Below are 15,942 nucleotides of genomic sequence, written 5' to 3'. Positions count from 1 at the left end.
TTTTTGACCGCTGTTCAATGCGGTTTTTAAAGGCCAAAAAGGACGCTGTTAAGCGCCTAAGAAATTTCCTTTTTAAAGGAAGAGAGAAGCTATAATTTAACAATCTTTTTGAGTTTTATTTCATTTGATAGGTTAAAGTATTTTAAATCAGTCCTATTTGACTGTGATGTTTCTTATTAAAGAAACGTTAAAGGAGGTTTCTCGAGTTAATGCCGTGTGCATTAAAGAACTTTAGAGGTGGGGGGGTTAAGGAACGAGAGGTTCACGTGGCTATCAGTGTGCTCATATCTAGCCCGTTTAAATGGCAGAGCTGAATATTCCCTGTTAAGAACCGCTCTGGGTCTCTTCCGGGAAGAAGCAACAGCAGGATCGTATACGGGTAGCATATGAAGCACAGGATTTGCAACACGTTGAATATTTTTGAAAAATTTTTCCGAAAGTCGCTGTATATAGCGATTAATGGGCATAATTTTGAGGTCGTTATGAATCTCTTCGTTCCGTACAAACCACGGAGCTTTTAGAATTTGCCGAAGCATTTTAGATTGAAAAATTTGGACATGTTTTCTGTTAGTCAGTGCACATGGGCCCCATACGGGATACGCATACGTAAGAACCGGCCTAATCATTGATTTGTAGAGCAAGATTTTGTTATCAGTTGACAGGTCGCTATGACTAGCTAAAAGGGGGCGTAGGGCGGTTTTGACAGCTGTCGCACCCGCTATGATTTTGCGGATGTGAGGCTGCCAAGTTAATTTTGAGTCTAGTAAAACACCTAGATATTTGTAAGAAGAGACCCAGGGAATGGGTTCACCGAAGAGCATTAAATTAGGTAAACTTGGGATGTTTCTTCGGATGAACATAGTGGCAGCACATTTTGCGACATTAATTTTGATTTTATACAGACCGAGCCAGAGTTCTAAGGTCGAAAGGTAACTCTGCAATTGTGAGATTACCTGGAGGGTGTTGGAGTGTGGTGAAATGATGGCTGTATCGTCTGCGTATAACGCAAGATCGATATTTGGGGCCTTAGGAATATCATTTACATAAAGGTTAAAGATTGCAGGGGCGAGGAGGCTACCTTGAGCCACCCCAGCATAGATTGGGCGGGGAGAGGAGAATTCGTGGTTAACTCGCACGCGGAAACTGCGTCCGGTCAAGTACGAGTTAATAATTTTAATGAGATGGGCCTAAAAACCAAGCCGCATGAACTTGTAAATAATCCCGTCATGCCAAGCCCTGTCAAAGGCTTTGGCAACGTCCAGATAGACAATTCCAGTTTTCTCTCGCTTACGAAAGCCTTCATGAATGAATTCCACTACACGGAGTAACTGGTGTACCGTGGAGTGTTTAGGTCGGAAGCCGAATTGTTCCGGGATTAGTAAATTTTGATCCCGACAGAATTCATTCAGGCGATTAAGTAAGACAAATTTATAGATCTTAGAGAGAGAAGATAACAGACTTATGGGTCTGTAATTGACGGGCAGGTTTAAATTTTGTCCCGGTTTTGGAATGGGGACGACTGCTGCAATTTTCCAGCAGTCGGGGAAATAGCTTCTCCTGAGCATTAAATTTATGAGTACCGTGATCCATACGATAAACATAGGGGGGAAGTTTTTGATCAATATTAAAATATATTATAAAAGGCAGCCAGATCAAGAACTGCAGGGGACCTTCTAACAGGGTAAAAAGTCGGGAGGGTAGGAGCTATGATCTGTACATGGTTACTCTGGCACCATGAATTTAGACTAATACCATACCTGTTCCTATTAGAACAAAACCATGCGGTATGGCGTGAATTTAGATCACCAGCAATTATTAGGTGATTTGAAATATTCAAAAGTTTATCAAAATCACTGACAGGAAAAGCTGGCCTTCCACGTGCTCTAGACAGTGGAGGTAGATAAGCTGAGACTATTGTCAGCGGGGAGGAATTTTGAAGGAAAATTTTGATGATTGTCTCTTCCAAAAAATTTAAATCAGGGGACGGTATCATGTGGTGCTTTAACGAACGCTTCACATAGATACAAGTGCCACCACAGGGATTTCTGCCCTGTGACACCCTGTCAGTACAATAAATGTCATAATTCCCAATTTTGGGAGTATTCCCTGGGGTAAGGTGAGTCTCTTGGACTAAAAACACGTCAATATCGTGCTCTACTATAAAATCACGAACTTCGTGAATTTTCGATGTTAATCCATTGGCATTCCACGTGCAAATGGTCAGTTCTCTGGTGGTGTTTGAACTGTTATTCATAAAATTGAATTTTAAGCCGTTATTAGAGGTTCATCACTGAAAAACAGAGGACATGGGTCTAAAAAAGCCGAATTAGGTTGAAAGCTCAACATAGCTTTCATAAATATAAAATGCCCTCATTAAAGCATCTGCTTGCCTGAATGTTAAAATTTGCGATCTGAAATCTTTGGCAACCAGTCATAATGAATTCGAGCCGAAGGCAAAAAAAATTCTTAACCATTAGCTCCGTATTGGACGCTTCGTGTGTTTCCTCGGCTTCTCTATTGTGATGACTTGCAAACTGCTGTTGCTCTTTCTCTCTTCAAACATATTACGAAAGTGTTACACTATAACAATGCAACTATGCAAGACAAGGCACTAATTTTTCGCCCAATTTAGCGCTCCTTCTGTTTCAAAAACGTGAAATCAAAAATAGAGTATTCAATCGACTGTGCTATGTATTTAAAATAATTATAGTCAGCTAACATAAATACGAATTCTTGAGTAAATGTTATCACTAAAGTTTTTAGAATGAGTGGAGAATACAAATCGTCTTCATATATTAGCACTCAAATGTAGTCCCATGTCATATTTCTTTACATTATCCAAATTAACAGTGTTCAATTTCAACAAGTCCTAGTGAAAGTGACCACCTCGCGTTTCTAGGTACGTACTTCTGTTTTCTTTGAGTAGATTAAGAGGTGGGTCAATACATGTACTCTGAGTAACACTTTCACCCCCCCCCCAAAAAAGGGACAGTTATCTATCTCCCGTTCTACTGGAACGATTGACTAAATTTAACTTTCGGTTTTTCATGTTTCGAAAGCGCGACTTAAGATATATATTAGATTTATATATATAGCATTGTTCTGATGTAGGTATTCTGACACAAAATCGGACTTTTTCTGAAATAGCATACTTAATTTTTTCCATTCTATGACTCAAATTATGCCAAAGTCCCAAGTTTTGTAAATGTCGAACGAGTAGATTTTAAGAAATTAGCTTTTGAAATTTTAGCTCTTCGATGTTAATTCAATTTGGTATATATTTATCAATATATATATCTGTTTTTTTTTAAATTAAACTTGATTCCTTTTTTCACAGTTCGAAATCTAGGTTCAATCCAAATAAGTTTCGCAGCTATTTTCTGATTTGTTTTTTAAATTTGTACTTTTTAGTAATTTTTATAAATTTTCGAAAAAAATTTTAAATTTAAGTTTGGCCATCATCTTAAAGTAGATATAGTTCTAAGCATATCTACAATACATCAGAGTTTTTCATTCAAAATTTCTCAAGATTTTATATATTGGCACATTTTGAAATGTGGTCTATTTGTTATAAGCGATAATAACACCAAGTGTGGAGTTATCTTTCTTTATGAAATTTATCGGAAATGAAAATAGGTTACTATAAATTACGAATTTCGCCAAGTGAATTATTCTTGGCGAAAGCTAAGAAAAGTGCGCCAAGTAAAATTTTTAAATTTCTTGGTAAGTTTATCAGCAAATTTTACAAAATTTAATACTTAGGCATAATTATTTGAATCGTAAAATCGAAATAGGAAAAATATAGTATTTCTAAAACCGTCCAATTTTGTGTCGAAATACATACGTTAGAACAAAGCTATATATACAGCTAATATATATCTTAAGTTTCGCGCTTTCAAAACATGAAAATCACAAATTAAATTCCTCAGTTAGTTCAGTAGAACGAAAGTTATAGAACTGTCTAACTTTATTTTATTTTATTTTTATTTGTGTATGTGTACAGAGTGTACGTTTATTCTCCAAATCACTTCGTTTTATTTTTCGATACGATTCACGTGATCTTTGTTCTGTGATTGCATAGAAAATTGCGGAAAAAAATAAGTTTCAATTTGCAGGAGTAAAAAAAGGGGTGTTTGTTCCCAAACCTTTTTCAGTAGTTAGGCTCTGTGGAATTCTTTTCACTCAATGACCTTCTTTATCTGATATCGGGCGAACGATGAAAGCATCGTTCCTTGATGTTTGATAAGTCATGGAGCTCTAAAGTAACTGATTCTGTATCTACAGTTTTGTTAAATTGTTTTATTATGCTTAGTCTGATGCGCAAATGATGCCATCAGCGTGTTTTGCAGATGCAACAAAAACTTCTTTTGAAAACTGGGAATCCCTGCATAGAACTACAGAGTTAATTAACTAATTAGTTTATAAGGTATTGGACTACGTTCGACTCCCACGTTTTGAAAAAAAGTAAAATTAATCTATTATTAGTGTTTTTTTAGTAGAATACTACTTAAAATGGCAATAGGTGATAAAATATTAAAGCAAAATTTTTACTTGCATTTTGCTTTACAAATATGTTAAAATTTCAGGATTACTAAACATAATCCCACAAAAATATTGAACAATATTTAAATTTTATTTTTTCTTTTACATTTATTAAGGTATAAGGAATTAAATGGGCTAAAATTTAAGGGACAAAATAAAATGCCCATCAAGTATAACTGCTTGTGTGCATACACCAGCTATTTTCGAGAAATTTTGCTCTTTTCATTCACAGATTTTTAAATAACAAAATTTTAAATATGTACACAAATCTAAGCTTTTACTCCTTTTAATTCACAATATTGTATAGAATATTTTTCGAAAGTTTCATAAATTTACTATAGTAATATTTTTAATTATGCAAATTTGTAACAAAAACTAAAAATAAAATTTTTTAAAAAGTACGTTTACGTAAACACAAACAGAATGAAATGAAAATGTTGTTAAATGCGAAACTGAAGTTGAGAAGCTAATCTTGTTCCCAAACACTTAATAATAAATAGAAAGTATTAAAAACCTCTTTTCAACATCACAGAAAGCGATGAAATGAAAAATTCCCAGTTTAAAAGTATTTAGAATAGTTTGTGCCCCCTTCAAAATGAGCTTCCTGCCTTTTTTAACAACTTCCGGTTCACGATGTAGAACAAGAACAACCACAACTTTCTTTCTCACCGGAGAGACCAAACAAAAGTAGTTTGGGGAAGCTAAAACTCTAAGCTTCAAAATAAAGTAATAAGAAATATTTGGAAAATTTCATCAAAATTGACGATTAGAACTTAAACAGATACTTTAAAGAAGAAAAGCAGCACTGTAGTTTATATGACACAATTACAACACATACGTGTGTGTGTGTGTTGTAAATATAATAGTGTTGCATTCTACGGATTCGTAGATTTGGAGTGATTGACGGCAACAGTTGACGAAGAATCAAAACACAATTTTTTCGTCAGTATTACACAGGAAATTCCAAAAGACGCGTTACAATCGTTGAAAAACTACGATAAACACGCTGAAACAATTAGCAACACAGCCTTCAGGCTATCAGGGTATAACGGTGAAGACAAGCTTCACGGCAAAGCACTAAAGTACAGCTCCCGACTGGTAGATCGCTCTCCAGTTAATCTCTGAACTCAAAGCACTACGACTGAACTCAACACACTCAAGATACTCTTCATGATAAACTGCTACTCCGCGTACAGGCAGGGAATTTATAGTTTTTGATCTGCCTTCGAGAACATTCTCGGGAATGAAAAACCGGTAAGAATTGTTCTAGAATGTTCTCGCTTGGTCTAGGCGATATTGCCAACTTTGTCACCAAATAAGCGATTTCTCGCCAAATCTGGCAACCCTGCTGTTCTTTGTCACTTTCTGGCAACCTCAGGCCCCTTTGTGGAGAAGCTGTCTTAGCGCAGCTGGTTATTTCGTAACAATATTGATGCGTGCGTACGGATTCGTAATAGACTGAATGCACACAGAACCGATGATAGCTTAATAAAATTTACTCGTATTTTACCAAAAGGAGAGCTTTACAGTTCTGGAACCTTGCACAAAAATACTTTTAAGTTCTTCTCAGTATCTCACAATCAGTAGTTACACCTCAAGCTATTAAGAACGTTAAACACGGTGCAATGCAAACGCATCTAAAGAGCTAAATTCACATCAAGACATCTCAACGCCCCTTAGTCGACTCTGAATTGAGAAACTGATGCTCTCTCCTATCTTATATAGTTTTCTTCCGGCCGTCGAGAGGTCTCTAGTGCCTTCCACTTCTCGAAATTATTGGAAGGCTTATAAAGGCCAGATACGGTTACAGTTACATATATAGGTTAGTTTCATTTATTCAGTCATATTACCAATTACAGTTATACATGGACCGAAGCAAAATGTTGCCAAAATCGTCGGCAAAATTCGCGAAAAGTTTGGTGACTTTTCACGACAAAAATTTGTCGCCAGAACCATCACCAGCTTGACGATGTCTCGCCAGTTTAGCGAGATAGCCATTTACCTCAATGTTCAAAAAGACTTGCCCTTGTAATCTTATTTTTCTGGCAAAGCTTTGCTTTCTCAAGGCCGTTCCTGTTGCATTATACAAAATTCATAACAATACAATATCGTAGTTTTTGTAATAGGAGTGACATGTAGAAGCCACACAAGACCTTTTTAAATCCATTTATAAATTATATCAAACTTTCGTTTTGTGTTGGATATACTAAATATGATAATATTTTTGGTTCAAAACAGATGCAGCGGGATCCAGTACCAATCCGTGTTCCCACAACTATGCTGGACCTGAACCTTTTTCGGAACCTGAGACAAGAGCTATCGCGGAATTCATGTTGGACAACCTCAAGGGTCGACTTGAGCTATTCATTGACATCCACAGTTACTCGCAGAGGTGGATGACGCCATGGGGGTACACTACAAAGTTGCCGCCAAATTACCGAGAGCAGGTGAGTAAAAATATTCTGAGACATTAAACAGATTGGGTTTTGTATCGGAAAATTTATACAGCTCAAAACGAATTGATATCAGATCATTTCGTAATAACACGAATTTTACTATTTAAAAAAATTTTTAATTTTGGGGTTCAGATCGTCTAAATAAAGGCACTTTCAGCTGGAATGCATACTAGCTGTCATAAATGAAAATTTTGGATTTTCGAAGTACATTAATTTTTTATATTACATAATTAGAGTTGTAAAACATAAATTTCCAGCTCTTTATAAAGTCAGTAATAATAACCTTAATAGTAAAGCATTTATTTTAGAATATTTAAGAAGTATCATGATGTGCATCAAACTGAGAAAACAGTGATGAAAAAAGATGAGTACCTTCTTGATGTCAGTGATTAAAACATTAGTCTATTTTATTTTTCAAAACCTCTGGCGGTATGTTCCAATAATGAACACAAGGTCACACATATACAAGATCTTTTACATAAACCCACAGAAAGAAATCGCAGAGTGACAAGTGTGTTGTGCATGTGCTTCCTTTGCCGAAAACAATCCAGCACTCAAAATGGTTGCGTTGGTGACGGGAGGTGAGGTTCAGAATGTGTCTTGAAATAGACTACCGCTTAGATGTTGTCCATGTTACCAAAAAGAATCCTATAGAACATTTCTAAAGTATGTAAACAAAATTTTTTACTTCCTTCTACATATCTACATTCTGTATAATTCTTATCGATAAATTTTTTTTTCAATTAAATAGTTATAGCCTTTTATAATCGCTATATTCGTTTTGAATCTCCCTCTATATAAATCATCACAAGTAATTTGTATAACTATTGCGCTTGCTTACAGTTGCGACTTCGCAAGTACGTATAATGCCACCTGAGAATAGAAATAGTAGAAATAATGACATACAATTCTGTTTCCTGAAATCTTAAAATCTATTCTCAAAGTGTTCTTAAAAGAAGGACATCATGGCAACAAATTTTCCACTTATTGCTCTTCATGTAGAAGTGCTGCAATTTCAATTTAATTTAAGATACAGTTATTCTTTGATGAAATTGTCTACCAGCGGCCGAGCGATAAAATCACTGAACACTGCTAGTTACGATCTGAGTCAGATTTCATGCGAAGGGGCTGGGTGTTTTCGTGTTTTTCCCCATGTGTAAAGTGTATGCGAGCCAGTTTTCCTCAGAATGTCCTCTACGAAGGCATCCCTTCCCTTAGCCTAGATAGCCGTAGTGTGCTTTGCCATAATCTACTAAACGAAACTTTGATGGAGTTATTTTAGTCTGTGAAGTTGCATTTTTCAGTGTAGTTTAGCAGACAACCATTTTTAATGGCATGAACTTAAAACATAAATAAAATTACTTTCGTATACTCTGCAGAGGAGCAATTAAAATATTATGCATATTATGCAAGTATCATTTATGCCTAGTTAAAAAAAAAAAAAAAAGAAAGAAATTGAGCACTTTGAATTAGCTTACTTACATGCCTAGAAATAATTTAATTTAAAAGCAAGAAAAATTGAATTTATTATATTTTCTAAGTTTATATGTATTATCTGTGCTAAATACGACACATTACCGAGATTTGTTTCGATAACGATTGAAAACATTTTCCTTTTATTCCTACAGAAGCTATTAGCTGAAGTTGCTACTAAAGCATTGGAAACAGTATACGGTACAAAATATACTGTGGGTTCTTCTGGTAGTATCTTATGTAAGTATATTTTATTTATTTATTTTTCGATATCCATTTTTAAAAATTAATATAGTTATCAAATATTAGTTATATTTTGAAAATATCTGAATTTTTATTTTAGTTTAATTAATTAGTAATACAAGATTCATGTCTCTAAGGATGTATTGATTAAATAAGATTACTAAAGTGTAGAATCTATTAGGTTTTCGAAGCAAGAAAAACGAGGGTTGCCCTCTCTGTGATTCGAAATCAGGACCTTTCAATTGCTAACCGAACGTGCTTCGAATTACAACATGAAGGCACATGCTAAAGAAAGAGAAAATTCCTTGCATTCGTCTAGCAGTCCCAAAGTTTGGTACCCAACAGTCATCCATGACGATTCGTACTTATTTGCATACGCTTTATTAGAAGGGAAGTTGCAGAGCAAAAGATAGATCAACATTCGATATAACCTATTACATAACGCTTCACTGTAGAGGTGGATAATCTGCTTCAGAATCGATCCATTTTACTGAACGATTGATCAGCGTTTCGGCGAAAACGGAACGGTAAATCTTTAACAGTTCACCGAGAGCTGCTGTTGAGAAGCCTAACGAAAAATTTGATTACTCTGACACTAGCATTCTTTCCTTTATTATTTACCGAAAGCCTCTGACCTGTTTTCTATGTGTGTTATGTATATATATATATATATATACGTCGGTTCGGGCAAAAGTCATGGCAACTATTTTTTTTTTCTTGAAGATACCGGTTAGAAAATGTGACATATACAGATGAAAGGACAAGGTCTTAAGTACATGTGTGGACAATGAATAGCACTGAAATATCGTAACACGTGAATTTATTACGGTAGTATACAGGGCAATATGGCCTTCACCGTGCAAAAGAATGATAACACAATACACATAAAGTTGACATGAGTCAATGTAGTACCGTGCGGTCACTGTTCTGCCATGAGGAACAAAGTGGCAAACAATGACACCCCTGACGTCATACGCGACGATCACCATCAATTTAACCGGGAAAGGATTCTGACGGACCTTCTGCTGCCTTGGTGATCCAAGATGTCGCCACTCTGCGGATTGACATTTCAGTTTTGGTTTATATGCCCTGGCCCAAAATTCATCGATGGCGATTATTCGTGACAAGAATTAATCGCCGTCCTGTTGCCAGCGTGCAAAGTGGTCGGAGCATATTGCATAGCACACCCACCTTTGAACTTCCGTCAGTGCATGCAGTACCCATCGCGAAGCGATTTTGCGTAGCTGTAGCTCGTTACGCAATATCCTGTGGACGGTGCGTTACTCGATGCCACTTGACCTCTCTAACTCCAGTAACGTCCATTGTCTGTCTTTATCCATGAGGTGCTCGATAACGCCACACTCACCGGTCGTCCGGAATGTTGCTCATCACTGGTTGACGCACGTCCTTTCTGAAACTTTCTTACCCACCGTGCTACTGTACGATATGGTAGGGCATTATTCCCAAGGGCTTCTACTAATTCACTGTGACATTCCAACGCATTTGTCCCATAAATGCCATGGCTATTTTGATGTAAGCGCGCTGCTCAACACTGGTTATTTCCATCTCGCACAACACTCACCAACTGACAGATTTCAGAGCTCACCACAGAGCCATCTGTTGTTCTGCATACACACTATGCCTGCAGAACTTCCACATGACACATATATGTTTTGTGATCCGTTCACGAATGGACAAGAAAAAAATAGTTGCCATGACTTTTGCCCCAACCCTCGTATATACACTGGTGTGCAAAAATTAAGGTGCAAAAAGGTGTGCAAAAAATAGCATATCAGCTGAACGAAGAGGCAGAGAGGACAGAAAGACCAATCAGGAGATTAAGTAAGGTGATGTACGGTAGCACATGCGCAGATATGCAGGTAGACGTAATGGGGGAGTGTCTGAGTAGTATAAAGCATGTTGTCGGTGTAAGATCAGCATTTCTGGCAAAGAGATTGCACGCCGTATAGCAGTTAAAATCACACCGAGTTGCTGCTTCAGCGAGAAATGGCGAATAATCAATCTGTTAGACGACATCTGGATGCTTTTACCCAAGGTCGAATCATTGGGAAGTTGGAGGAAGGCCGCAGTGTGACAAGTGTAGCTGCAGAGTTCGGAATTGCTCACAGCATCGTTTCACGACTTTGGAGACAATTTCAAACTACAGGAACAGCTATCCTGGGGTTTAGTAGTGGTCGTCCACGAGGAACCACACCCGCAGATGACCGGTATATTGCCTTACAGGCCAGAAGAAACAGGCGGCAGACAGCGGTAGAAATCGCTAGACACACGACACAGGCGACTGGACGACCGATATCGCGTTTTACCGTGGCCAGAAGACTGCAAGGTGGTGGTCTGTTTGTACTACGCCCTGTGCGGTGTGTACCTCTAACGCCTGCCCATCGGAGAAGGCGTTCTCTGTGGTGCCGGGAACACCGGAAATGGAGAGACAATGAATGGGGACGAGTACTCTTTACAGATGAGAGCAGATTCAGTCTGAGTAGCGATTCTCATCGCATACTCATCTGGAGAGAGCGGGGAAGCCGCAATCATCCCTCGAACATCATTGAAAGGGACAGGTATGGAGGTGGCGGTGTTCTCGTTTGGGGAGGCATCATGCTTGGTAGTCGTACAGACCTTCACATCTTCGACGCAGGTTCAGTCAACAGGACCCGTTATTGTAACGAGATTCTTCTTCCATATGTGCATCTTTTTAGAGGCGCTATGGGTCCGCAGTTCCTTTTCATGGACGACAGTGCACCATGTCAGCGCACAGTAGCTGCCGAACAGCTCTTAGAGAGTGAGGATATTGAACGTATGGATTGGCCGGCACGATCTCCGGATCTCAATCCCATCGAACATGTATGGGATTTTCTAGGCAGACGCTTGGCAGCTCGTACCTTACCACCAGTAACAATTCCGGAGCTTCGATTGGTGCTGCAAGACGAATGGGCAGCAATGCCTCAACAACTCTTTGACACCCTCATTCTCAGCATGGGCAAACGCTGAGAAACCTGCCTAGCAGTCAAGGGAGATCATATCCCCTATTAAAGACCGGATGTTTCTTGATGGACACCCATCACAGGGATGTTTCGGCCTTCAGTCGCATTGCGCTCCATGCTACTTTTTCAATAAAGCTTCTTTTTATCCCTCTGATTTCTCTTTTAGTAAGTGTTGTTTACATTACTCATGTCCTTACGTATTGGGGATCTTACGGTATTAAATGTGTTGATTTGGAAAGCTTTTGTACAAAGTTATATTGAAAAAACCGTCTCGTCCTTAATTTTTGCACACCAGTGTATATGTATATATATGTATATGTATATATATATATGTATATATATGTGTATATATATATATATATGTGTGTATATATATATATATATGTGTGTATATATATGTGTGTGTGTGTGTATAATATATATATATATATATATATATGTGTGTGTGTGTGTGTGTGTATGTAGAATTCTCTTTTAAATCAGATTTCGACGTATTATTTTTTAAATATGCTTTTATTTAACGATAAGAAATAAAAATAAGAAAAAATAAATTAAGTAAAGATGAAGTTAACGGTATGCAGGATTAATATAATGATGCATAGACAGTCCTTTACACAAACATTCGTGCGTAGCTTTAAATAGTGTGATGATCTAGAGTCATCACAGCTAAAGGCATAACAGCAAAAGAATCTAAATTCATAAACTCTTGAAGACGAGTGAGCCGTCAGCTTACCTCTACGTCTGCCGGCTATCTCTCGCTGTCTGGAATGATTCTCGCTGAGCGATGCTGATGACGTCATTACTGGCAATTCTAATTCAGCATCGGGCGCTGATGATTCCCACATGTGTGTGTGAGCTTTTGGTATTCTGATGTTTCATACAGCATTCAAAAAACAAAACATTAAATAAAACGATGCATCTCAGCGAAACTGACCACCCATGTTTGTAAATAGAGGAAGTTTTCCTTTTCCATCTGGCTAATTCTTACGGAGTCTTCATTATTCGCACTTTTCATCGCTCCTGCTACAGCCGCAAATCTGGCTCCTGCGGAATCTTGATTATTGCCCTTTTCGCTTCCTTAGAGATGTTCCTTTGAGTTTTATTTCGGTTCTTTGAATACAATGTCATAGTATAGCTATGTATATCAGGTATTAACTAATTACACAACATTACGGTAATATTATGTTAAATAATAACTGAGGAACTCTCAGTGAAGTAGAGAAGGGCAATGACGATGTTTGCCGACTGGAATGCTTAAATTAAACACGCATTTCATTGGCAAATTCCTTGTCCTCCTGTATTGTTTAATACAGTGTTTCCCCGAAGATGGACGTTCTTGATAATTTGGCAGCCTACCCACCCCATCGCTAAATAGCACTATGTAACTCTACTAGATACTTTTGTTTGTGAGGTTACTTCTCTATTTTGAAACAGATTTATATATAGTATTGTTCTAACATAGGTATTCTGACACAAAATCCTACTTTTTCGGAAATTACATACCGACATTTTTCTATATTTCGATTATACGACTCAAATTATGCCAGAGTCCCAAGTTTTTGTAAAAATCGCACGAGTGGTTTTTAAAAAATTAGCTCTCAAAATTTTAGCTCCTCAATCTTCAATGAATTTGGTATACATTCATTAATATAGCCTTTTTTTTTAAATTAAACTTACTTCATTCCTTCTTCACAATTCGAAATTTAAGTACAATCCATGTAAAATTGACAGCTATTTTCTGATTACTTTTAAAATTTGTATTTTTTAGCAATTTTTATAAATTTAAAAAAAATTAAAGGCCTATGAAATTTTTATCATCACCTTAAAGTAGATATAATGCATACCTGCAAAAAATCAGAAATTTTGATTCAAAGTTTTCAAAGATATACGTGAATTTATACATTGGCCCGTTTTGAAGTTTGTCATAAGAGATAGCGCCAAATATGCTTTACGCACTTTGTTAAAATTGCTTGAAAGAATGTTCCGCTCGTGCACAGTGGAAAAAAAAGAAAAGGAAAATAGGCTAATATAAATTCAGAATTACGTAAAGATAAGTTTCTCACCAAAATTTATAAAATTTAATATCTGGGCATATGAATCGAAATATGGATAAAACTGGTATATCATTTCAGAAAAAGTCCGATTTTTTGTTAAAATAACTATGTTAGAACAATGCTTTATATAAATCTAATATATATGCTAAATCGCGCTTTCGAGACATGAAAAATGCAAATTAAATTTCGTCTATCAGCCGAATAGAACGGAAGATCCGACACACGCGTGAGTGTAACTGTACCTTTTTTTGCGGGTGTACCTGCATAGTAAATTGGCCATCGCCGGTACATAAATTGTATACTTCAGGTTAAAATCATTCATACCCCTATACAGGATTCATCGCAGTCTTTTAATTCTTTCTCCTGGGTTACTGTAAACAGTTTCCCAGTATTTGACTGTTAAGCTAATCATCTTGAAAATCGCTTTTCAGGCCAGCTTTCATTACAACAGTCTCTTAATGAAACCAATGAAAATGCAACATCTAATCACAATTGAGATTCAGGTCACAGATTAAGAAAAATTACAGTAATTTTATTGAGCATTTGATTTACATAATTTTACTTGCGTCATAACTGTAATTTTCTTGCGCAAATTTTTGTTTTTCTTTCAGATACAGTCAGTGGCGGTGCAAGAGACTGGGTGTATGGCACTCTGGGAGCAAAGTATAGTTACGTGGTAGAAGTAAGAGACAAGGGAGATTTTGGTTTTCTACTGTCTAGGAAGCAGATATTGCCGACTGTTGTGGAAACATGGACTGGTGTGAAAGCAATGGCGTGTGCCCTCTCAAAGTGGGTGTGACTGAACATAACTGAAAAAGAGTTGATTTTTCCAGATAACCTAGGACTGATGCGATTATCTTTTCATGTTAGAAGAATTTACTAGAATAAAAAATGGAACGGCGTAACATTTATATTTAGTTGCATTCATGTTTTCATATTCTATTGAATTTAAGGGACTTTGGAAAAATTAATTTATTTCTATGAGAATGATACTAACATTAATTTAGATATATTAATTCTTTAATATGCAGTTTTAAGATAGAAATTTTAGATATGCAATTTTAACTATTTCGTGATTTTAACTATTTTGAAATTTAATTTTATGGGGTGTAAGTGCGAAGAATGATATTTAATAAATAAAGTTAATTTCTAAAACGTTAATAATGAGAAGACAAAAGAAAAAAATGCAGATCTTCTTTCTAAGAAAACTGAACATCGATACGATGAACTGAGTAAAGACGGAAAAAATAGTAAGAAGTGTGCCAACACTTAACACTGCATAGGATATTCTAAATATATGCTGCTTTTAAAATTTTTGTAATTTTTCTGCTGAATTGCATACTGCGTTAAGTGCGATGAAAATGGTCCTTAATAATAAAGCTATAGAACAAAAAGAAATGCGTTAGCAAGAATGAATGTAATAGCAGATTGGTAACCTGCGAATTCAGCGAGAGAGTAATAAACATTAACAAATCCCATCGACCGATTTTTAAAATCTGAACCCTTTCAGATTTCTTAATACTAATTTCTCCCCCCCCCCCTCCTGATTTAAATGCACATGGGGCAAAATATCAATCATTTATAGCAGGGTTTCTTAAACTTTTTTCTGTCGCGACCCCTTTTTACCACTGAAAATTTTTCGCGACCCCCAGAACCCCATAATAATTACAAAAATTTTGTGGGTTTCCATAAATATTGCGCAAATCCGACACAAGCGTGAGTGAAACTGTCAATTTTTTCACTTGTACTATAATATACTATTGCAGTTTTAGGTCATTAACTGTAATTTCTAATTTTAAGACATAGAACAATGTGAAAATTTTAAATAAGTAAGAGATGAAATGACAATGTCACGTGCAAAGCAAGGAAAATGAACGTTTATAGTATAAAAAGAATGCGTCAAAACGTTTTTTTTTTTTTTTTTTTTTTTTTTCTTTGTCTATATTGTCTCATCTTTATTTATTTTCAGATACACTGGATAAAAATATTTGGTAATTGTAAAATAATTATGATAAGTTAAAGAAATATCAAAACTGCTAAAATTTTTGGCGACCCTCTGCTGGCCCGACGACCCCTTGGGGATCGCAACCCACAGTTTAAGAAACCTGATTTATAACAACGAAATTTGCTTCTGGTTCATATCTTCTAAAATATCTCATTCAACACTGTTGC

At 36.4% G+C, this 15,942-nt stretch overlaps 1 protein-coding gene across 1 annotated transcript in view; it reads left to right on the top strand.

Moving 5' to 3' along the window:
• LOC118184806 (carboxypeptidase B-like) overlaps positions 1–14,681 on the top strand; it is a 57,509-nt gene extending 42,828 nt beyond the window's left edge. The window contains exons 9-11 of the mRNA XM_035354533.2: positions 6,781–6,989; positions 8,627–8,711; positions 14,382–14,681. Of these exons, the coding sequence (XP_035210424.1) occupies positions 6,781–6,989; positions 8,627–8,711; positions 14,382–14,569 (482 nt within the window). The 3' untranslated portion in view covers positions 14,570–14,681. The remainder of the gene's footprint in view (positions 1–6,780; positions 6,990–8,626; positions 8,712–14,381) is intronic.
• The last annotated feature ends 1,261 nt before the right edge of the window (positions 14,682–15,942 follow it).

The sequence above is a fragment of the Stegodyphus dumicola genome, chromosome 12, assembly GCF_044657685.1.
Source record: "Stegodyphus dumicola isolate Sdum_Otavi_A_Nest chromosome 12, ASM4465768v1".
In the NCBI taxonomy this organism is placed as follows: domain Eukaryota; kingdom Metazoa; phylum Arthropoda; class Arachnida; order Araneae; family Eresidae; genus Stegodyphus; species Stegodyphus dumicola.
Note: the sequence above shows the minus strand (reverse complement) of the source record. Positions and strands in the feature narration are given on the sequence as shown.